This window comes from Budorcas taxicolor, chromosome 10, assembly GCF_023091745.1.
Source record: "Budorcas taxicolor isolate Tak-1 chromosome 10, Takin1.1, whole genome shotgun sequence".
Classification (NCBI taxonomy): Eukaryota; Metazoa; Chordata; class Mammalia; order Artiodactyla; family Bovidae; genus Budorcas; species Budorcas taxicolor.
Window position 1 is genome coordinate 70282953 of NC_068919.1, and position 24885 is coordinate 70307837.

The window sequence follows — 24885 nt, forward strand, 5'->3', positions numbered from 1 at the left end:
TCTCAGGGAAAACTGCTGCATTTTATTATGTAAATTCTCAGGATAACTGGACACCTGATCAAGGACATCCATCCAATTAATTTTTTAATGTCAACAATTCATTTATCATCGGAAAGTTTTAATCATAACTGTCAGGAATTGTTTTTATTTTTTAAGTTAGCACCCTAGAGTTTTTAAGAGAAATTAAAAATGGAATGACATATGACAAATTTTTTGCCGATTGTTCTTATAACTCATAGAGATAGGAGCATGAATTTACACTGTAATTGATTTAATATTACTCACATGAATCTTTTTATACCCAAAAGATTCATATCCTACTTCTAATGTCTAATAGTCATTGATTCTGTGAATTCTGAAAGCTTATAGAAAATGTGCTATGATCCCAATACAGTACTATGATCTCAAGCCCATTTTATGTAATCAAATAAAAAAATAAAATAAACCATCAAACAATGAAATTCGGACACTGATGTACTTGACCCTTTTCTAGGGATGATAGCATGGGGGGATGGTGGAAAAGTTTATAAATATTCTCTTTCATCTAAGGGAAAGCCCTGAGCTGAATTCTTCTCCCTTTAGATAAAGATAATGTGAATCCTGTGGAAAATCCCCAGACAGAGAAAGGAACATTTGGCCCACAGGCCTGACTCAGGCCACTGCCTGATTTCGTCCAGCCTGGGGTGAGAAAGCTCTGGGCAGCCCCGTACAGAACACCTTGAGAACAACTCCCACCCCCGAGCCACAGTGGCCTGCCAGGGTCACCCCAGTTAAAAAACTCACTGGAGGTTTAAGAAACTAAGTAATCTTACAAATGCAAATTACAACTTCAAATGGAAGTAAAGCCAAGAACCTGGTCTCACTCCAGACTCCAGATTTTAGGAAAGCTATTCTTACCACTTCTCTTTTCCTTTTTTACAAATCCATTCCTTTATAAAGAGATGGAGGTAGAAAGAGAAATATAGATATATTTTTTGCTTCCTGAGAGGGGCTTCCTCCCTCTATCTATTTCTCCGTTCCTTACCTCTCTCCCTTTCCATGTCTTCTCAGCACTTCTCCCCTTTGTCTATTTGTGTCCATTCCAGGGGTCAAGCTTCCTCCCTCCATCACCATCCCTCCTCAGACCCCAATGCCCCCTTTCTTCTCCACCTCCATCTCTCCTCCTGTCTCTTCAGTTTATCCAGCTGAGACTCCTATTATTTTCTTCTCTCCCTGCAGATAGAGCTGAATTCCATGTCCTGGCTTTGCTGTCTTGTAAAACAGTGTTTTTTACCTTAAGTTATATTTCAAAGGCAGAAAGGAAATTTGGTACAGTAGAGAGACTTCACTTTCACTTTTCACTTTCATGCACTGGAGAAGGAAATGGCAACCCACTCCCGTGTTCTTGCCTGGAGAGTCCCAGGGACGGGGGCGCCTGGTGGGCAGCCGTCTATGGGGCTGCACAGAGTTGGACACAACTGAAGCGACTTGGCAGCAGCAGAGAGAGCACGAGGCTTGGGAGCCAGAGATGCAGCTCTGGCCCTGCTCAGAATCCCGTTCATAAAGTGAGGGTCACTCCATAAAGACCATCAGTGTTCCATCCATTCTAAAGTACTTAAGGGAGGGTGCTGATTATTACACAAATACATAAAATCGATAGGGAATTAATACCAATAATAAGAACCACAAACATTTATATAGTCACTACTGTATGTCAAGAACTACAAGTATTAGCTTATTTAATCCTCAAACCACCATATGAAATTGGCACTTAGAGTTGTACAGAGAGGGTGAGATTTTTTTAAAAGAGAGAGAAAGTGAGATCAGGAATAAATGTTTTCTCTTGCAAACATTGTTTTATTATTGTTTTTACAATTTTAAAACAAGGCTATAGAGTTGACCATCCCATTTAACTAAGAAAATCAACTAAATTAGGTCCCATTTTACTTTTATTTTTTCCTTGAAAGACAGAGACCTTCATAGAAAAAGAAGTTCTAGGCTCTTGTAATCAACTGATATACCAACCCTGCCTTTTATGAACTAAAAATTATGTTTTAAAGATTCATAATAATGTGATTATACAGTGCAGCATGTCAACTTGAATCCAATATCCAAAAGACATCTTCACATGAACCATCACAGTGCAAGCACAGTTAATTAAGTTAATTATGTGTTAAGTGATACAGTTAAAGGTTGATCTTGATGCCCCCCATCTGGCAGGATGGAGGAGCTTTTTTGTTTTTAACAGATTGACAAAAATTCCTTTCAGGAACCAATGTTCTTGAGAGTTATTAGAATGGGTAGATAACTGCTGAGCACAGAGAAGATTACTACGCTTAAATAGAAAAAAAGGAAAAGTAACACAGATGGCCTTGACAGGCCACTGGTAATCATCCCTACTCAATATATGTTTACTTTCAAGACAGGTACACTACCTCTCTTTAAATAAAATATTTTTAAACTGCTCTACACTAGTCATAGAAATGAAACCAATTCTTACTTCTGAGACTTCTGATATGCAAACATACAAATTATAAACAGGAACTGCTTGACCTTTAAAATGTTATGCAACTTCCAGGAAACAATACTAGGTGTTTATCCTTTCTCATATCTATGGTAAAAAAGAAAACAGGAACACATCTCTTAAGGCCATGGATTCAATTTTTTTTTAAATAAACACTCAAATTCAATGCTGATAATGTAAACCTGCTGGGTTGCAATTTACCTTGTATTATCTACAATAAAAGGTTTGCTAAACAAATTAATAGTGTGATCCACAGTAGTATCTCCAAAATTTCTATATATGATGATGCTTAGGGGCTACAGTCTGGCTGGAGTAGAAGTCAGTTGACAGTATTTTGAAGCTCCAGTTGTACAGGGAGCACCTTGTTTTTACTTTGATGATGTGTTCATTTGTAAATAACAAAAGTAGTAGATTTTTAAAAATACATATGTACATTTTATATCAAGTTGAGAAAGTGTTATTTGTTTGTTTATTTAGATGGCTGATGGCGATTATCAGAGAGAGAATTAACACCTTTCTCTACCCCAACCACAAGGATCTCCTATAATCAGTCAAGGAATGTTATCTAAAGTAACAGCTGGTTCTAAAAACTTTAGTAATGACTAAAGTATACACAGATGTGTACCATGTACATAGAAACAGTGAACAGACAAATGATACATCACTATCTGGATGCTGTAGAATCATATAGACCCACCGCTTAGCTCTTCCCATAGAGGTTGAGACTAGCTATCATAGGCCACTGGAAGAGCTGAGATGGGTATCCAGCTTGGTGTCTCCAAGTCCACACTCTCTCCAACTTCACCAGGCCCAGTTGGAAAGAGCATGGCTCAGTAACCCTTTGAGAGTCACAAATTCAGTTACAGCACATTTCTGAAACTAACAAAACAGAGTTTATGGAATGCAGACTTCTTAATTTAGACTCTTCATAATAAACTCTGCTGTAATTGCATTAATTTTTATATTCTGGGTACGTACACAGGTATCACTATTCAACTACATGGGCTTTCCTGGTGGCTCAGCTGGTGAAGAATCTGCCCGCAAAGCAGGAGACCAGGGTTTGATCCCTGGGTCGAGAAGATCTCCTAGAGAAGAAAATGGCTACCCACTCCAGTATTCTTGCCTGGTGTATTTCATGGACAGAGGAGCCTGGAGGGCTCTGGTCCATGAAGTCTCAAAGAGTGGGATGCAACTGAGTGACTAATACTTTCACGTTCATTCAGCTACATGCTTTGTGTGTGTATTTGTATCCAAACACACACATACATAGTAAATGCTTAATAAATATTTGTTGAATAAATAAATGGATGATTAAATGAGATTTTATTAAACCATGAAACTACTGCTGCTGTATAAACAGTGATCTACATGAGAGTATCTGGAATTACTGATTTTTTAAGAGTAGGAAGTTATTTAATTCCTCCATGCATAAAAGGTCTCCAGAAAATCCCAGAATTTGTGCCCCAAACGGTATCTGTAAGTGCACTTTCCTGAGCAGAGATTCCAAAGTTTTTATCAGATTCTCCAACAGGGATCTGTGGTTCTGAGAAGATACAAAATTAATAATCTAACATATACTGTCTATTATACCTCCTCTGCTATATAAATGACCAGCCCAACTTTGCTTATACACCTCCCGGGATAGGAAACTCACCACCATATGAGGCAATCCAGGCTATTTTCATTTTTCACACCTAACCTCTGGTTGACCACAGCTCCATCCTCCAGAGTCATATAGGACACACCCAGTCCCTATGCCACTTGACAGCTCTTTATGTATTTTTAGACAGCTATTGTAACCCACCCTATCTTCCCTTGTGCAGACTGCAAATCCTCAGTTCTTTCAACCAGAGTCCAGGTTTCTGCCACCATCTCTGCTCTGGAGCTCTCAGTACATTCAGGACTCTGCCCAGCCCCAGGTATGGTCACCTCTCAGCTCCTGGCTCTGGGTAAACCTTGAGTTAACAAGAGTAACAGTTCTTCACCTACTGGGGAAGCTGGCTTGCCCCGCTAACTGAGAGTTAACTTATGGTTAAATAAAGCTCCTCTATTTTTTATTCATATGTTGCAATTTCACCATGACCCTCCTATTCTATTCATATAGTTAAAGAATCCTACTACAAGATTTTATAATTATCCCTGTCAAATTTCCACTTTTTAAGTGTTTATTTTAGCTGAGGGTCCTCTGCATTCTCAAGTTCTATCATTGCAAGTTTTAGTGACCATCCCCCTTACCCAGCTTCTCTCTCTTGCTCTAGTACAGATAGGTTTTCATCTAGGTTAATGTCTTACAAGAATGCTACTTTCACTACAGAGTCTTTTTATATTTATCCTACATATATAATGTCCAGAGTTTTTGGCTGTACCTTGCAAGAGGGATAAGGAAAAACTGTCTACTCTATCTTTCCAGAAGTGTTCATCTATTTATGGAAGACTTTAAAACCTATAGAGCTGTAAGATTAGCCTGCAAGTACCTTCACTTGGCCACAGGGCTGATTAATTTAACATCAGGGGCTGAGGTGAGGGTGAGGTGCAGGGGCTGGCTTTCACTGTGATAGCCTCTCTGTGAGAGAAGCAACCTTCCAGGCCCCCAGGCATACCTGGAGTAGCTCCCTGCATTCATTACCCTTCCGCTGAGCCGGAGATTCAGAATAGACCCGGCTTCCTATCCTCCACTCAGCTGGCCCCCGCGAGCATGTCTCAGCCCTGCTCGAGGCACAGTTCACTATTCAGGACGTGAAGAATGGGGTGGGCCACCACTCCAAGTGCACTCTTCGTAGCCGAAATGTTTTCCAATGTGGATGCCAGAACCTGCTTCTGGCCAGGACCGTTCTTCCTCGCTCTCCTGCCATTCCCCACTGAGACTTGACTGAGGTTCAGCTACGTGCAGCGGTCTTTTCTATTAAAACACCTAGGGCTGAGGTGACAGGATTTTTTCTCAATCTTTATTCTCCTAGACTGCTCTCCTGCATCTAACAGCACTGATCAGGCTTCCTGTTAGTACTTCCTTACAGATGTATGCCTGCGTGCTTAGTCAATTCAGCCGTGTCCAACTCTTTGTGACCCTATGGCCTGTAGCCTGCCATGCTCCTCTGTCCATGGGATTCTCCAGGCAAGAATACTGGAGTGGGTTGCCATTTCCTCCTCCAGGGGGTCTTCCTGACCCAAGGATCGGATCCGCATCTCTATGCCTCCTGCATTGGCAGATGGGTTCTTTAACTAGCGCCACCTGGGAAGCCCCTCAGATGTACAGTAATTTGCAATTTGCATGTACTTCCTCAGGTTATCTCATGTTATCTTCACAACCACAAGGTAGCCAGGACAATGGTATCAAGTCCACTTCAAATAGAAGAAACTGAGACATAAAGCAGGTTTGCCCACACTGACATGACAGTAGAGGCCAAAGCCAAGGCAAATCTGTCTTCTCAGTCAAGGCTTGTTCTGAACCATCCATCTTGGCTTCTTTGATACTATGACAATGAGGGTAATTACCACCTGATTGCCAAGCACTCTACAAGACCTAGGAGCACACACACAGAACCTGAGGCTGAGGCAGCCTTAACGCCACTCAGCTAGTATGAGACAAGGAGCGCAGGTTCTCTTCCTGGCCCTTTGTTCTTTAGTTGCTCAGGCATGTTCGCCTCTTTGCAACCCCATGGACTGTGGCCCACCAAGCTTCTCTGTCCATGGGACTGTCCAGGTAAGGACCCTGGAGTGGGTTGCCATTTCCTTCTCCAGGGAATCTTCTTGACTAGGAATCAAACCCAGGTCTCCTGCATTGCAGAGGGGATCTTTACCAGCTGAACGACCAGGGAGGCCCTCATACTACACAATCTCTTTCAAAAAACAAAATTATTCTATTGCTTCTCTTCCCGTTTTCTAAACCTGTATCTACAATCCTGTTATCATCTCCAAAATCCATTCCTTAATATACATTGCCAAGTGCAGACTTCCATTCAAATGGCTTTTCTTCGTTTTGAGCCCCATATGACAAGAATGAATTGTATTATCCTCACCTCTCTGACCAGTTTCCCCTCCCACCCCTCTTTAGCACCGTCATTCTCCCAGCCATAGGCACAGAACCTTAGAGTTGATTCATTCCTCCCTTCATCCTCCTCGTCCTGTCAGTCACAAAGTCCTATTGAATATTCTGATGAAGTGCTCAACTTTCCTCCTCTTTCTTTCCAGGTACCTTCCTCTTTATTCTCATGGTTATTTATTCGAGGCTCCGGAACTGATGTTGTTGGTCAACCTTCTTTCAGCAAAAGTGCAGGCTTTAGATCACCCCCATTGAGTTCATCATCTATGCATAACATTTAATCTTCCTAACATAGCTTTCTACAGTCATTCCTCAGTATTCACTGGGAATTGGTTCCAGGACCCTGTGCAGATATCAATATCCTTGGATGCTAAAGTCCCTTATATAATATGGTATAGTACAGTCGGCCCTTCTGAAACCAAAGGATACAGAAGGCTGAATGTATTACTTCCCCCAAATATAAACCTTCAAACGCCCCGGAATCCATATAAAAGGAGTCTGAAGTCCTGAATAACATCTCCCCTCCAGAATCTGTCTCCTCGCACCCAAACAGACAGGCTAAGATACCCTAGTCATTGCTCACCTCTATGTCACCACCCATGTGTCTCCCCTCACCTAAAACTGCCTTTCTGCCACTTCTGCTTATTTCTATTCTATCCAGCCTTTAGGCATATGGTACATTCTACCTCTTTCAAGACACCAGGTCCCCTGTAACTCATAAAATTATGAAATTCCTGCAGCGCTTATAGCTTGTAGCATCCATCCAAGGACCAGACTCGACTCTTGCTTGAGTCGTTTGCCTTTGTTTCGTGTGGATTAGTCACATTTCCCATCTAGATAGTAAGCTGGGAGGAATCGAGAGGACATAGCTCATGTTCCTCCATTCCCCACAGCTCCTAGCAAAATGCTGAGCCAGTAAGTCAGGAGGAGGGGAGAGTCAATGTACCAGTGTTTCTTAAAGTTTTGACACGCATTTGGCAGGCTTGTTTCCCCGAGGTGAAGTCTGTGAATCACTTCGTGTTATTTTGAAAGCAGGAAGTCTACAAACCACATTTTAAGAAGCACTGATTTTTCGGGATTCATTGAACAATCCATGCCAAAAGGGAGATAGGACATTGCTGTTTACTCTTAGGCATGACAACTAGATCAGCAATCATTTGAATACACATTCTCTGTTGCCCAAGACTTGTTTATAAAAAAATGAAGACTTGCTATGCATAAAACAAAATTCTAGCTACTTTTAAGAATGTGAGATATTCAACAAATTCCCCATATTCAGGAAGCAAGAATTTGTTCTATGGCTGGTTTTATCTCATGTAGTAGATGAATTAAAAATTTCACTTGGGGATTGGACATGGAAGTTAGAATGCAGAACTGTTCCAGCTAAAAATGTAAATCATTAGGCAGCTTAGCAAATATGGTTTTACAGTGAATAATCTGGCATAAATGTACAGTAGTGAGACAGAGGACTAAGGACGGAATCATATGATGCTTTTTGCGATAAGACATTAGTTAATGATTTCCCCAAACATTTTAGAATATATTAAATATTTATGGAATTCGAGTCTGTAGTAAAAAATGAAAAATATAGTTCAGGAAAAAAGAATAAAACAGATGCTTGCAGATAGCATGTTTTGCATTTAAGGTAATAACTCTTAATTATATAAAACTGTGTAGTTTTCAAGAAGCAAGTATGTTACATTATGGAGCTTGTCTCAACAACGGAGAATTAAAGAAGAATTTTTTTATAAAATTCTTTTTTAAATTGGAGGATAATTGCTTTACAATGCGGTGTTAGTTTCTACTGTATGACAACATGAATCAGCCATGAGTATACATGTTTCCCCTCCCTCTTGAGTTTACCTTCCGCCCTTTCATCCCATTCCTCTAGGTCATCACAGAGCACCAAGCTGAGCTTCCTGTGTTACAGAGCAGCTTTCCACCAGCTATCTAATTTATACATGGTAGAGAAGGCAATGGCACCCTACTCCAGTACTCTTGCCTGGAAAATCCTATGGATGGAGGAGCCTGGTTGGCTGCAGTCCATGGGGTCGCTAAGAGTCGGATATGACTGAGTGACTTCCCTTTCACTTTTCACTTTCATGCATTGGAGAAGGAAATGGCACCCCACTCCAGTACTCTTGCCTGGAGAATCCCAGGGATGAGGGAGCCTGGTGGGCTGCCATCTATGGGGTCGCACAGAGTTGGACACGACTGCAGTGACTTAGCAGCAGCAGTGCATGTATGGCAATACCACTCTCTCAATTTGTCACACCCTCTCCTTCCCCTACTGTGTCCACAAGTCGGTTCTCTATGTCTGTGTCTCCATTCCTGCCTTACAAATAGGTTTATCAGTACCATTTTTCTAGATTCCCTATAAAGGCCACACAGAGTGGCCTTCCATGGAGAGCACATTTTTTAGGAAGTCAATTTGAAGTTAGCTGAGGTTTTTGTAATAAGCAGTGTTTCTGATTTCATTTGTATGCTATTCACTCTTAAGCAATATGCCTTCTTTAACAATCACAGGTAAGGTCGGGGTACTGCTTTCTCTTATGAAGGAATAAAGATCTTGGTATAACACTTTCCATTCTAAGTCTCCTCCAGTAAACAGCAATCTCATTTGTTCTTAAATATCAGTAACTGAGAGGCCATCCATCTCTTTTTCTGAGCAATTCTAATTATCAGAACTTTCTCCTTCATTAAGTTGAAATGTGTTTCTCTGATTTACCTGCTAGTCCCAATTCTGCTTGCTAGTATCACCTCAGTCAAGTCTTTATTTGCTTCATAAGATTTCTTCTAGTATTTGAATTTAACACTCATATCTCCTTTCATTCTTTTATTCGGGCTAAAAATTCTTAATTTTTTCAATCATTTCTCAAACAGCAGTTCTTTTCCCCAGAAGCCACACCAATTTAGTCACCTTTCTCTTGCCATACTACAGTTTCTATAAACCATGGCACCCGTCACTCAGTATAACACTCCATATTTGGCCTGCCTAGAACAGAATCCAGAACTGCTACCTCATATAATGTGTACCCAAGACTTTCTATTAATATTACCTGAAATTACATAAGATATTTTAGTAATTTCACCATACCACTAGCTCATATTTAGTTAATTACAGTCCTCAAAGTTCCCATCCTTCACAATGAACTATTTTAAGTTGCATCTCATACACTCGGAACAAATTAAACAGAATTTGCAGAACCCATAGTCAGAAATGTATATTTATGATTTTACAGGCTACTCTTCTTCCCTTGTCTCTATAATTCTGTGACTTTGAAGCTCAAGACACTATGTTCTTTCCTAAACACAACAGCACTGGTTCACTGTACTCTTCAATCTCTGCCATGGTTCTTTGCAAGCTCAGTAATCACGTAGGTGATCCTTCCACTGCCAGCCTGCCATTCTTCCGGACCTCAGTCTTCTGATGACCTTGTCCTCTACTCCATCCCAGCCTTCCAATCTTCTCAATAACTGTGCCCCCTCCTTGATCTCCGTATCAAATAACACACTGCTCACATCATCTCTTCTCTGTGCTTCATCGTCTTCTGTCCTCATTCCTCCTCCCCAGATTCCAAGATCAGTCAGTAATCTCATTGGCTTGAATACATCTGCTAACTTCACTGTCCACCTTATTTAATTCTTCCTCTACATCACTGGCTCAGATGGTAAAGAATCTGCCTGCAATGAGGGAGACCAGCGTTCAACCTCTGGGTCGGGAAGATCCGCTGGAGAAGGGAATGGCAACCCACTCCAGTATTCTTGCCTGGAAAAGTCCATGGACAGAGAAGCTTAGCAAGCTCCAGTCCATGGAGTGGCAAAGAGTCAGACACAACTGACTGAGCGTGCGTGCGCGCACACACACACACAGGACTTACCATACCTTGACATATATTTTTTGTTCTGTTTCCCTTCCCTCTTCTCTCCTTTCCTTTTACACACACACACACACACACACACACACACACACACACACACACAGATATATAATTTACTGGAAATAGACTTTCATTTTTCCCTTTCTGTACCATATACTTAGTGCTTAGAACGATGCCTGGAATATAGCAGAAGTTCAATCAATAATAGTGTAATAATGAATGAATTAAACAGTGCTCCCTTGCTGAATTTGATAAAAATGGTTGCTGCTGAAGAGGAACAAAGGCTGGTTGAAAGACTGAATGTGAAGAAGACTTCCTTTTCTCTGTATACCCTTTTGTACCTTTTAAATTTTATTTTTTTAAAACCTTTTTATTTTGTATTGGAGTAGAGACAATTAACAAACTATGTTGTGATAGTTTCAAGTGAACAGCAAAGGGATTCAGCCAACATATACATGTATCCATTCTCCCCCAAACGCCCCTCCTATCCAGGCTTCCACATTGAGCAGAGTTCCATGTTCTATACAGTACTTGCTGGTATCCATTTTAAATATAGCAGTATGTACATGTCCATCCCAAACTCCCTAACTATTCCTTCCCCCATCCTTCCCCACCCCCTCAGCAACTATAAGTCCATTCTCTAAGTCTGTGAGTCTCTGTCTTGTAAGTTCATTCATATCACTTCTTTTTAGATTTCACATGTAAGGGATGCCATACACTATTTCTCCTTTTCTGTCTTACTTCACTCAGTTAAAATATAATATCACATGCATACGCTTCCTATTCCAAAAAGGAATTTTTTAAATTAGAGTAGAAAATTATTTTAGTAAAAAGAATCCACTTTTGGGTTAACATGAAAATCAAGATTTTTAAATAGCAGTGACATTCTCTACCATATCAACAATCTTTTGAAACTTTGTGCCATTTGCAAATTTAAACAGCATGCTTTCTTTCTTTTCAATTAATTTTTACTGGAGTGTAGTTGTTTTACAATGGTGTGTTAGTTTCTACTGTACAGCAAAGTGAATCAGCTATATGCATACACATATCCCTCTTTTTTGGATTTCCTTTCCATTTAGGTCATTACAGAGCATTGAATAGAGTTCTCTGAGCTATACAGTAGGTTCTCAATAGTTATCTCTTTTATATATAGTATCAATAGTGTACATATGTCAATCCTAATCTCTCAGTTCATCCCACTCCCCTCCTTTTCCCTCTTGGTGTCCATGTTTGTCCTCTCCCTCTGTGTCCCTATTTCTGTTTTGCAGGTAAGACCATCTATACCATTTTTCTAGATTCCATATATATGCGTTAATATATGACATTTGTTTTTTCTCTTTCTGACTTACTTCACTCTGTACGACAGTCTCTACATCCAGGTCTCTACAAATGATCCAATTTTAATCATTTTTGTGGCTGAGTAATACTGACTGACAGACTGTGGTCCACTGGAGAAGGGAATGGCAAGCCACTTCAGTATTCTTGCCTTGAGAACCCCATGAACAGTATGAAAAGGAAAAATGATAGGGTATTGAAAGAGGAACTCCCCAGGTCAGTAGGTGCCCAATATGCTACTGGAGATCAGTGGAGCAATAACTCCAGAAAGAATGAAGGTATGGAGCCAAAGCAAAAACAATACCCAGTTGTGGATGTGACTGGTGATAGAAGCAAGGTTTGATGCTGTAAAGATAACAGAGGATGAGATGGCTGGATGGCATCACTGACTCGATGGACATGAGTTGGATGAACTCCAGGAGGTGGTGATGGACAGGGAGGCCTGGCGTGCTGCAGTTCATGGGGTTGCAGAGTCGGACACAACTGAGTGACTGAACTGAACTGAATATTCCATTGTAAATATATGCCATATCTTCTTTATCCATTCCTCAGTTGATAGACATTTAGGTTGTTTCCATGTCCTGGCTATTGTAAATAAGGCTGCAATAAACGTTGGGATGCATGTGTCTTTTTGAATTACAGTTTTCTCTGGGTATAAGCCTAGTAGTGTGATTGCTAGGTCATACGGTAAGTTCTATTTTTAATTTTTTAAGGAACCACCACACTGTTCTCCTTAGTGGCTGTATCAGTTTACATTCCTATTAACAGTGCAAAAGGGTTCTCCTTTCTCTTCTCCCTCTTTAGCATTTACTGTTTGTGGATTGTTTAATGGCCATTTCGATGGGGGTGAGATGATACCACATTGTGGTTTTGATTTGTATCTCTCTAATAATTAGTGATGTTGAGCACCTTATCATGTGTTTGCTGGTCATCTGTATGTCTTCTTTGGAGAAATGTCTATTGAGGTCTTCTGCCCATTTTTTTAATTGGGTTGTTTGTTTTTTGATAAACAGTGTGCTTTCTAAAGTAAGCTACTGCTGCTAAGTCGCTTCAGTCGTGTCTGACTCTGTGTGACCCCAGAGACAGCAGCCCACCAGGCTCCCCCATCCCTGGGATTCTCCAGGCAAGAACACAGGAGTGGGTTGTCATTTCCTTCTCCAATGCATGAAAGTGAAAAGTGAAAGTGAAGTCACTCAGTCATGTCTGACTCTTCGAGACCCCATGGACTGCAGCCTTCCAGGCTCCTCCGTCCATGGGATTTTCCAGGCAAGAGTACTGGAGTGGGGTGCCATTGCCTTCTCCTCTAAAGTAAGCTGGGTACTTCTCAAGTTCCTGGGCATAGTACATGCTGTGCATATGTTGGTGATTCAGAATATGAAAAATAGGAATAATGTTTTATAGGCATCATTTTTTTAGTGAATCAATGGAAATTGCTGGCAATTGGCATGTTTATTATTTTCTAAGGGTTTATAAAAATATTTGGCATACTAATACATTCTTAGATCTACAAGCACTCAGCAACAAATATATTGGCTTAGTAAGTTTTTACTATCTATCATTTTCTCATTTTTTAAAATCATTCCCCGCTTCAGCTTTTCTAAAATTAGTCTTATTCTCAAGAGACACTAGAATGACATTAAAACTGCTCACTGCACTCATTCTATACCACAGGCAAAGCAGTCAGCTCGGAAGAGCCAAGCTTACCAGAGTAGTGGTACAGGATTTTACTTGCTATTCACTTATCCTGGGCTTCTGGTCTTTCTGTATGTTTTCTATTGTCCAACTTAAGAATTACAACCCACTTTAACGGGTTTCCCCTGTGACTCAGCTGGTAAAGAATACGCCCATAATGTGGGAGACGTGGGTTCGATCCCTGGGTTGGGAAGATCCCCTGGAGAAGAGAAAGGCTACCCACTCCAGTATTCTGGTCTAGACAATTTCATGGAATGTATAGTCCATGGGGTCACAAAGAGTCAGACACGGCTGAGTGACTTTCACTCACTCACACCCAGTTTAATTATTTATTTTTAAATGATCACCACAATAACTTATAGTGAACTTCCATTATCTCATACAGACACAAGATTAAAGGATTAACTCTCTTAACAACTTTCGTATATAACATACAGCACTGTTAATTATACCTGTCATGTTGAACATTATATCCTGAGTACTTAGTTATCTCATCTGGAAGTGTGTACCTTTTGAGTGCCTTCATCCAGTTCTCCCTCCACCCACCAAGCCTCTGGCAACTGCAAATCTGATCTCTTTTTCTATGGGTTTGTTTGTTTTCAAGATGTAACTGACCTACAACACTATGTTGGTTCCTGTTACAAAACATAGTTGTTCAATATTTGTATACAGTTCAAAATGATCACTATCCATTTTAAATAACATAGGTTAAATATGAATTGAGAAACTCTTCCCTCTCCTTTTTTCATTACTCTCACAAGAACATCTTCCCCAAGCAGTGAGCCTCTCCAGTTCATGTTCTTCTCATTGTTCTTTTTGCCCCAAATATTACTTAAACAAATAAAAATCGGTTGTCTTACATCTTTCGACTATGTTCTTTCACAGAGAGCATTCCTATGTGATATATTAGTCTCTTGAAATAGGTCTTTTATTTTCACTGCTGTCTATATTTTATAGTGCCTTTTCCAAATCTTCCTTAGTCACCACTGAAATAATTTCCTTTAACTTTAAAATAAAAGCACAACTAACTAATACAAGGATCTTTGAGTACTATTCAGCCAGCTATTTCCATAAAGATAGAATTAGCTAGATAGGTAGGTTGATGGATTTTATTTTCCCCCAGCTGTGCACTTTCGGCAACCTATGCTTGTATTTATTTATTCAGTGTTGACCTCAGAAAAGTAACTCACGCCTGTGTGCTAATGTGGTTAGATTGTTATAATACCCTTCTAAACAAGCTTCCAGCAGTGACTTGGGAATAAGGAAAATGAAAGAAAAAAAAAAACTTATTTAACTAAATACTAATGTGAAACAGAAAGATGCACACATTCTAGGAAACCACAACTTGTGTTCCGTACAGATCCTTACACAAAGGAGGCATTCAGGAAATGTTTACTAAATTGAGTTGAATCACAATGGTCTCTCATTTTATAGATAATAAACACTTTCCATAATCCAGGCTATGCAAGATAGACAGTATAGTGAACAAAATAATCTACTCTTTTCCAAATCCTGAAAGTCAGAAGTAGATGAACAGCCTAAAAAAAGAGATGGGAGCAGGAAGGTTTATGCTGTATTTGTGGACAATGATAAGGATGGGGTTTCTGGAACAGTGAGTTCATGAAGAGGAAGTTATGCTGAAAGCTTTGATAAAGTTTATTTATCAATGTATTTTTAGCATATGTGTTTCTACATTTTAATTTAACCAATTTGAATTTCCAGTATAAAAGATATGCACAGTAGTTACTGCCAGAAATGTCATTGATTATATTCAGAGTCTATGTCCAGAGAAGTAAATTGCATTAGAAACTCTTATTTTCTTAAAGGTTCTGTAAAATACTGTAAAAGTATGTGTAGTGTTCCTTCCCATTTCAACAGAATTGCAGTTTTCTTAAAAGATGAAAGAAAACAGAAGATTAAAATCTATACCTTCTGAAGAGGATTGCTGGAAATGACTCCAAATAAAAAATACTTACACATCTATCAAACATATCCACAAGAAAAGCGTCAATCTAGCCTCTATGTGAATTTTAAAATATGATTGGTAATATGTGTGGTACAATTTATGATATTGAACAGAATAAACACAGCATATATAAACATTTCTGAAAGGTATTTAAATCATGATAGATTAAGAATAGTTTTTCCAATGGAGTATCATATTCAGCATTTGAAAATTATGAGTACTGTGGTCCAAGTAAATTAGGAAAATTTCTCTTTCTCTGTCCCTCTTCCTCCTTCCTTCTCTTTCTCTCTCCCTGTCACCCCTAACTCAGCAATCATCTAGAAATTAAAGGTAAATTGTCTATAGGTCAATATCACTAAAGCAAATCATCACACTGGGCTAATTTCTCCAGGCCATTCTCAATTCTCTTATTCATTTTGCCTTCCATGCATGAATCAGTCAATGAGTTAATTTCTAAAGTGGCCAATGAATTAACATCTTACCATTGCATTTTGTTCAAATGTTCTATTTTAAATTCTTCCTTTAAACAAAGGGCCATTCTTCTATCCTTGTGTTATTGTATGCTCCTTTTGAATAGTTTTCAGGAATAAAATAACTGATCATGAAAAAACAAAACAGTTGCTCTTAACACCCTTTGTATAATATTACTAGATGATGGCACTGATTCATGATTAACAACCTAACATGTTGTAGCCTACACATGGTGCATTAAATGTTCCCTTGGAAACAGACATATCATATGCCCATTATCAATTTGACATTAAAAATTGTAGCCTTAGAATAAAGTGTTACTTTTTGTTGAGAACATTTTCATCCCACTAAAGAGACAGAAGCAATGAGAATACCTGGAAATACAGTACTGATAGAGTTTTATCGTGCAATGCTAATGACATTTAAACATATATTCACTCCAGGACATCACAGAGAAATATTTTTAGAAATGTTTCTTCAAAAACTTTAATTACCATCAATGTATAAAAATGAATCACAGAATTTCTGTCCAGATGGCATGATTAGTGGTGTTTTTCAGGAAAAAAAAAGTTTTAAAACATCAATATCTGCCTTACATTTTAGAATTCCATTTGAAAAAGAAACATAATTTGTTTACAGTGTATCACACTCAACCTCTAAGTTACTTCTTAGTTTGATTTGAGTCCCAAAGAGCATCATTCTTTTAAAAAAGTAAAATTATGAGCTTAATAGGCTTCCTCTGGATTTTGTCCCTGATTAAGTTGAGGATACACCTGCTAACTTTACTTATTGCAACAGAACTGTTAAAATAACAGATAAGGAAGCTGGCCCTGATTTTATTTAATTTTTTTTCAAGATCTAGTAATTTATTTAGATATCATTTCTGGCATCTAGGCCTCTTATAACAGCCCATACTGAATACTGAATGCAAACTGAAAACACTAAATAATCAATAAATATATGACAAATTCCTTCAAGCAGCAATAAATAAACTTTAAATTTTCTGTATAAATTGCAAACTTATGCTTTGTCCCCCTCCCTTCATTCTTTTCCCATCCAAACTCAGCATTATGTTTAATTTTACTAATATATTTGTTGCCTAGGATAGGAAATCCCTAATATATTTAACAAACTATTTCTATAATAATAGTAATAATGTTAAATATTGCAAATGCCTACTTTGTCACAATTGTTAAAAGCATTTTATATAGATCAACTATTTTAGTGGATAGTATGTTATTGAGAGGAAGCTAAGCTTCCCCTCCTTAGTTCACCTGACCCTGATCACACCAATGAGAGGTGGGCAATGTTTATAAATGATTTATTTTGATGATGGTGGATAAAGGTTCTGTACTAGGAGCTACTCTCAACGAAGAATGCTGATGGTAAATCAACCAAAAAAGTACCTTCCTTTTTCTATTAGGTTTGCCATCTTTTGCAATTATAAAGTTTTGTTTTCATTTAGATTAAGTTGAGATCTTAGTCGGAAATCCTCCCTTCCCCCATATAATAACTAATACTGGACAAACGGGGTTTTCTGCTTTTGAGTCTGTCTTTTTTCTCTTTTGTTTGTATATGGTCTTTTTCTTTTCCCTTCAGAATGTTTTATTCAAAACATTCCCTAAATCTCCTTTCCTCAGCTCAAATCTTTTATACTAGGGCATAATCAAGACTACCTAAAGCACTCCATGTGACCCTTAAGAGAGGCAATGGCTTAAGAAAAGGGTTCCCCTAAATCAGCTGCCAAGAACAAGAATGCCAGTCCCGCCCCCATTCCGTTCCCCCAGGATCACCTAGCACCCGGCCTTCAAGAGCTACATCTCCAAAACTACACAACTCTCATTCCACCCGGCAAAGCTTTCTCGGAGAACTACACAACACAGCACCCTCCCCTCCCCGCTCCTTGGAAACACGGAGTTCCCTGAGCCGGCAGTCCCACCCCAAAGCTCGTTTCAGGCATCCTTTGGGCAGGATGCTTCAAGCTCTCAGGTCTCCGCTGGGATCCAGTTCAGAAGGTGAAGTCAGGTGGAGGGAGGACAAACCCAGGGCAATTTCCCAAAGCCCTCGCTGGTTCAGACTGCTGGCAAACTGTGCCTCCTAGCTACACCCACCGCGACTCAACAATCTCTAGCACCGCAGCCAGCGGCCGCTCTAAATTAGGGTTCCAAGTTCCAAAGCTCCCTTCCAGGTGGGAGCATTGGGGAGCTGAAAATGAAGGATTCTGGGCGGGGGACCGCCACAGCTCCCAACCTTCTGGCTTCGCAGTCCCTCCGGAATTAAACACACCTCGGCGTTTCAGTTTAGTGTGCGGTGAGCTAGAGGAGGGGTAGGGAAATGGGCGGAAGTAGGGTGTGGCGACTCTCGGAGGTTAAGGAAAAGGAGAGTTAAAGTCACATCTCTGCCCTAGATCGAGCCGGGTCTAGGGGCAGCGGGCCTGCCGGTCGCTTTGTCGTCAGCTTCCCCTGTCGCGGGCGCGAGCCCTGCAAGCAAACACGCCCCCCGACCAAATCGTCCCAACTGGCCAAGCGGGCCCTACAGCCCCCAGTCCCAAGAAGAAACTTGTACACAGGCGCGCCAGCAGCTAGGATGCTGCGGTTTGTCTCTGAGGACAACTTTGAAAGCTAGAAAAATAACTACAACGAAATAAAAGGATCAATAGTATTTTGTTTTCTTCTGAGCCTTTGGAAAAAAAAATAAAATCTCTGTTCCTACCAGTCATTTAATATTTACAGGCGCCTGTGGCGAAGGGAGTGGGGGCGGGGACGGATTAAGGTTGGTACTGAAGATAGAGAACGCAAAGTAGGTGCATAGGTGAGTTGAAGAGAAGGGGACCGGCTAGGGGACCCGAGTCCCAGACGCCATTTGCGGGGCAGCGGCGCCGCCCGCCTTACCTGTGGATGCAGTTTCCATGGCAACGGGCGGCGGCCGGGCGGGGCCCGAGCCCAGTTCCCGCGGCGCAGCTTCGGCGGCCCCGGCGCCCAGCCCGGGTCCCGGCTCCCCCGCCAGCGTCTCGGGCTTGGCTCCTTTCGGCGTCACCGCTTCGTCCTCCCCCTCCCCCCGGTCCCCGAACCACTGGGACCCGGGGCCGGCCAGCGGCAGCAGCTCGTCTCGGGGATCCGGCGGCGCGGCCATGGCTGGCAGTTCCCCGGGCGCGGCGACAGCGGCTTGGCGGGGCCGAGGTGCAGTGACTGGGTGGGCGGGCGGGCGCTCGCTGCTGCTGCCCCCGCCGGGACTCGGGGCTTGGGGAGGCTGCGGTGTGAGCGCCGCCGCCGCCGCCGCCGCTGCAACTCCGGCCGAGCTGCTGCCTACCGCTCTCGGCGCTTCAGCTCCTCCTCCTCCTCCCCCTCTTCCTCCCGGCCCCGCGGCGGCCTCTGCCCGCGCTCCTCCTCCTCCTCCTGGCGCCGCCGCCGCGGCCGCCTCGCTACTCCCAAGCCTGTTATTACGCAGGTGAAAAAGGCCTGCTCGGTCCGAGTCTTCCTTTGCACACGTCAGCCCCCGGCCTGCTAATGGCAGGCCTCGATTTAGGAGCTGTGCCAAATCCACTTGAATCTTCCTCTCAGGTGGGGAGGAACCAGAGGATGAGCAGGTAGAAGCAGCCCCTAGCTGAAACGTGACTGATTAGGCAAGCTGCCCACCCAACTCATAAAGTTAAACCTGGACTGGTGTCCTGGGACCCAAGTCAAAGAAAGGAAACTGGAGCCATCAAGGCCACAGTTCTGAGGGTGACCAGTATCATCTGTGGATGGGGACTGGTCTTGGCGGGGAGGGGTGGAAGTGGGGGTTGACAGATGGGAGACGAGAGAATCTGCAACCCTGGGGTTAAATGTTGCATCCTTAAACTATTTCCAAAACAACCAAAAATAGTGGAGTACAGGAAAGAGCTGTCAGGATAGCCTCCGAAAAAAAGCTTACCAGACTTCATTACTACCAGCACTGAGGGCGAATAAGACAGCAATGGGCAGGACAAAAACTACTTATGTTTCCTTGCAGAAACCTTGAGCCAAAGCCATACAGATTATAAGCTGTCTGTGCAGCCTGCTTTCTTTGAGAAGTTGGACATTCCGGGAAGCTTGCTGCTGCTTCCCTCGCCCCCATTTTCCTTTACAGCTCTCTGATAAGATGGAAGATACCTGACAGATAAACAGAAACTCAGAGAAAGGAAGTGACTTGGCTTATAATGTATTATTCCTATGTTTAGATATATCTTTTCAAACAAGACTTGTGCTTTATTGGTTCCTAAACTGTCTATGAAATGATGTGGTTGGAAAAAATAATAATGCACAGGGTGGAGGACTAAGCCCATGCACTGCTTCTTCTCTAGGAAAGGTGGGCACGGGGCAAGCTTCCGTGAGGCTTGTGGAACTGCTAAGCCACCATAGACATGCTGAGTATTTCGTATATGTCAATTTTCATGCATTCCAAGGCCAACTTCGGCACCATGCAGATACTCCTCAAAAAGGCTGAAAGTTAAAAGCCTGAATTCTGCCCAACCCTTTGTTCTATTCAGTGACTAATTAAGAGAGAATGTGTTCACTCAATAGAGAATATACATGGCCTTCTAGGGCCAGATACCCCTGGGAATGTGATGATCACCAATATTTTACATTATTGGTATCTTCAAAACTTATGATAGACGTGTCCATTGGCTCAATCGTGGTGATAGCTTCACAGATGTGTACATATGTTGAAATTCCTAGGTTCACTTACTATAAATATGTGTGATTCAGTGTTTGTCAATTTTACCTCAATAAAGCTCTTTTTTAAAGTTACCCCCTTCAACAATAACAAACAAACAAAAATTGGTTATCCTGAAACATCAGGGTTTTCCAAATCTTTTCATGGGGGAAAAATGAGCCTGTTTAAGAAATCTTTAAGGTGAAAAGCTATTACACTGCTGTCTTTCCATGAAGATTAATCCTTTCACATAATCAGGAGGCATTTGTGAGGTTTTTTTCAAATCTATTATTTAGAACATCAGAAATACCAGATGGAAATTTCTCACAATTTCATTATTGACAACATGCCAAAAATATAGAAAACTAATGATTTAATATCAAGTGGTTATCAATGAGTACTGAATATTTGAGAATTTTATGGTAAGTGAATTACATACAGAATTATATGGAGAATGTTATTTTGTTTCTCTGACAAACATTAATGAAAGTCAGCACTTAGAAAAACTGAAGAAACTATGCAAGCCTCAAAACTTCCTTATAACTAAATTGATAAGGAGTTTGGGGATATGATTCCAAATCTTTTTCATATTTCATCAGATACTGATCAATACTCTAATTGAGAATGTGTGGAAGAAATAGCCAGTTAAAGTATATTCAGATTCTAATTGTTAGAGAAAATTGAAATTTTCCATTTTGATTGAAAAACTTCATTTCCATTTACCATTTAATTGAAATTCTGCTTTGATAAATTATTCTGTTCTGCTCTGCTGAAAAGAGGTGTTCACAATGCTTAGTTTTAGCAATTTTCACAACTGTCTTTATTCATAACATTCTACCTCTGGATGTGGACAAATAATTATCTATTTGGGTGAAGAAATTTTCAAGTTTATGCTATGATTTGAAATTACCAGTGTCTCTCAGTTTCACTTATTCTACATTTGCACCCCTGTGAACTAACAAAGCTTGACTCATTTGAAGATGTATGGACATAACACCTAGGCAACAATGGGATTCCAGGGCTTGCAGAGTTGCTCTAAGTTATGAGTTTTTCCAAAATGCTTTTGAGACAAAGAAAGATGGAGTTGGCACTTTTAAAGGATTCAGAGCAAGGAGAGTTGAGACAAAAGAACTGTCAGGTTTTGTCTTAAGCTATTGTTTTTTGGAAGAGAAGTTTTGTTCACTGTTTCAAAAGAAGGAATCTGGTGAAGAGCACTTAACACTAGCTTCTTAACTTAGACCAAAGCTTATATTATGGGGAAAGGAGTGTGGGGACATGCAGAAATAGCATCACAAGTAACACTTTAACCGAATGAAGTCCTTTCCAGCCTCAAAATGAAATTTAATTGTTCTGTGCCTAAGTTTCCTCAACAATAATCTGGATATTTTAATAGCACCTTCTACAAAGGGTGTGAAAGTGAAGTCGCTCAGTTGTGTCCGACTCTTTGCGACCCCACAGACTGAGACTGTAGTCTACCAAGCTCCTCCGTCCATGGGATTTTCCAGGCAAGAATACTGGAGTGGGTTGCCATTTCCTTCTCTAACTGGAGTGGGTTGCCATTTCCTTCTCTAGAGGATTTTCCCAACCCAGGGATTGAACCCAGGTCTCCCGCATTGTAGGCAGACACTTTACCATCTGAGCCATGAGGGAAGTCCACAAAGGGTTTGGGGGAGCACTAAATGAGTAGACATAGGTAATGCATGTTATTAAGATATAATTGCACATGCCAAATTATTTTTAGAAAATGGCTTATAATGGTTAGAGCTCTGCCTGAGTATTAATATTTGTAAAGACCAGAGAGTCAACAGTAACCACTTCAGGCATTCAAAGCAAATTAGAAAAAGAATGATATTGAATGACTATTGATCTCTTTCTACTAGTAGTTTCTATATTCTGAAAGGCAAATCTTACATGAAGATAAATATACTTCAAAGGTTCTTCTAAGTAGTTGTGTAAAACACACACATGTAGGCATGTACACATATTTCAATTTGCCCTTTCTACATCAGGAATGGCAAGTAGAACTCATTGATAGATTAGTAATGAATGCTTGCTGCACTGTGTTGAGAAAGATTCTTAGATCACATTCACAGTCGGTAAAACAGTGTCTAGAAAAGTCAGCAATAGTTACACTCAGGCAAGTGAAGGCAGCATGGCAACATATGCCAAGTATTTGCCTTCTCTGATTGATTTTAAAGCTGTTAGCACCCAAGCCAAGTCTCTACTTTTGAATCTTTTTAGGAGAGAAGAATGCAACTGTGGAAACACTCCCATCGATTTAGTAAGAGAAGTATTTGGCTCAAGATGAGACTTGAAGTGCTGCTGCTGCTGCTAAGTCGCTTCAGTCGCGTCCAACTCTGTGCAACCCCATAAACAGCACCCCACCAGGCTCTCCCATCCCTGGGGTTCTCCAGGCAAGAACACTGGAGTGAGTTGCCATTTCCTTCTCCAATGCATGAAAATGAAAAGTGAAAGTGAAGTCGCTCAGTCATGTCCGACTCTTCGCGACCCCACGGACTGCAACCTACCAGGCTCCTCCGTCCATGGGATTTTCCAGGCAAGAGTACTGGAGTGGGGTGCCATTGAGAGCCTCATATTTCTCTGAAATCATGATGTCTGGGGTTGGTTCAGGGCTTATTAATTTATCTGTGGAGCATTCCATTCATTTGCAACATGGTTTTCACTCTTCCACAATGTCTAAAAGCTCTTGAATTTGATAAGGAAGAGTTCTCCAGTTCCTACTGTGATGAAAGAATGTTTATATTGAAACTAATTTATAGAGGCTACAGGCTAGTGCCCGAGACAGCTGTGTTTTCCCCAGAAGACCACTATAGCATTCACAAATGTCACACAGCACATTGGGAACACACCAGGCTCCTTCTGTCCAAGGGAAGTGGCTGCTGTTACTTAATCTGTATCCAAAGGGATAAAATATAGATGCTTCTAATGTTCTCCAGTAGGGGTGGGAAAAAGAGAGTTGATTACTTTTCACTGAACCCAGTTTTCTTTTTCTTATTTAATTTGCACATCTGAGTAAAACTGCAAAGACTAATATCTTTGGGCAAAAACATGAACTGGGAGATATGTAACTAGAAATCTCCATACTTTGGACTCACAAAGCATCTTTTAAACATTCTGAGCTTGAGAAGCAAATATATACATGATAAAGGTAAATTTTGTTTGAATAGTTTCTTTGAAGCTTACAGAGCTCATTTAACACATACATGCTTTTAATTTACAAAATTTGATAAGATATATGATATCTCCTAATTGATTTTTTAATTTGATGACCAGTGAATTTAAAGTTTTTTCATGTGCTTTTCTTGATAATTTGTATTTTTTAAAATAACAGATTTTTGTAGATATAATTTGCATACAATACAATTTAAAGTATATATTTCAATGATTTTAAGTATCTTCATATGCTTATGCAATCATCACCACAATCAACTTTAAAACAGTTTCATCACTCTAAAAAAAATCCCTCATACCCATTAGGAGTCACTCTCTACCCCCATCACCTCGTGTTCAGTCCTTGGCAATCACTCATCTATTTTCTGACTCCATAAGTTCGCCTATTCAGGACACTTCATATAAATGGAATAATACCCTTTTGTGACTGGCTTCTTTCCCTTAGCATAAGATTTTCAAAGTCCATCCATGTTATAACATATATCAATACCTCATTCTTTTTTCAAAATATTTTATTTATTTATTTTGACTGTACTGAGTCTTAGTTACTGCATGGGAACTCTTAGTGGGATGTGGGATCTAGTTCCCTGACCAGGGATCAAACCCAGGTCCCCTGCATTGAGAGCATGGTGTCTCAGCCACTACACCACCAGGGAAGTCTCCACTCCATTCCTTTTTATTGATGAATAATGCTCCACTGTATGGATATAACACAATTTGTTCATCCATCCATCAGTTGGTAGACATTTAGGTTGTTTCTACTTTTTGATTATTATAAATAATTCTTCTATAAATATTTGTGTACAAGTTTTTGTGGGTATGCTTTCTTTTATCTTGGGTATATACCTAGCATTAGAATTGCTGGGTCTTATGGGAACTCTGTGTTTAATTACTTGAGGAACTGTCATAATGTTTTCCAAATGAACTGCCCATTTAAAAATCTCATCATCAGTGTTTGAGTGCTTCAGTTTCTCCACATCCTTGCCAGCAATTGTTATCTTTTTTATTACAGCCATCCTAGCGGGTGTGAAGTAAGTAGTAGCGCATTGTGGCTTTAGTTTGCATTTCCCTGATAGCTAATGGTATTCAGCAACTTCTTATGTAATTATCAGCCACTTGTATATGTTCTTTG

At 40.5% G+C, this 24885-nt stretch overlaps 1 protein-coding gene across 1 annotated transcript in view; it reads right to left on the reverse strand.

The window, feature by feature from the left end:
• The window catches only part of RTN1 (reticulon 1), a 251596-nt gene extending 232577 nt beyond the window's left edge, over window positions 1–19019 (reverse strand). The window contains exon 1 of the mRNA XM_052647374.1: window positions 18779–19019. Within this exon, the coding sequence (XP_052503334.1) occupies window positions 18779–19019 (241 nt within the window). The remainder of the gene's footprint in view (window positions 1–18778) is intronic.
• Between the last annotated feature and the right edge of the window lie 5866 nt (window positions 19020–24885).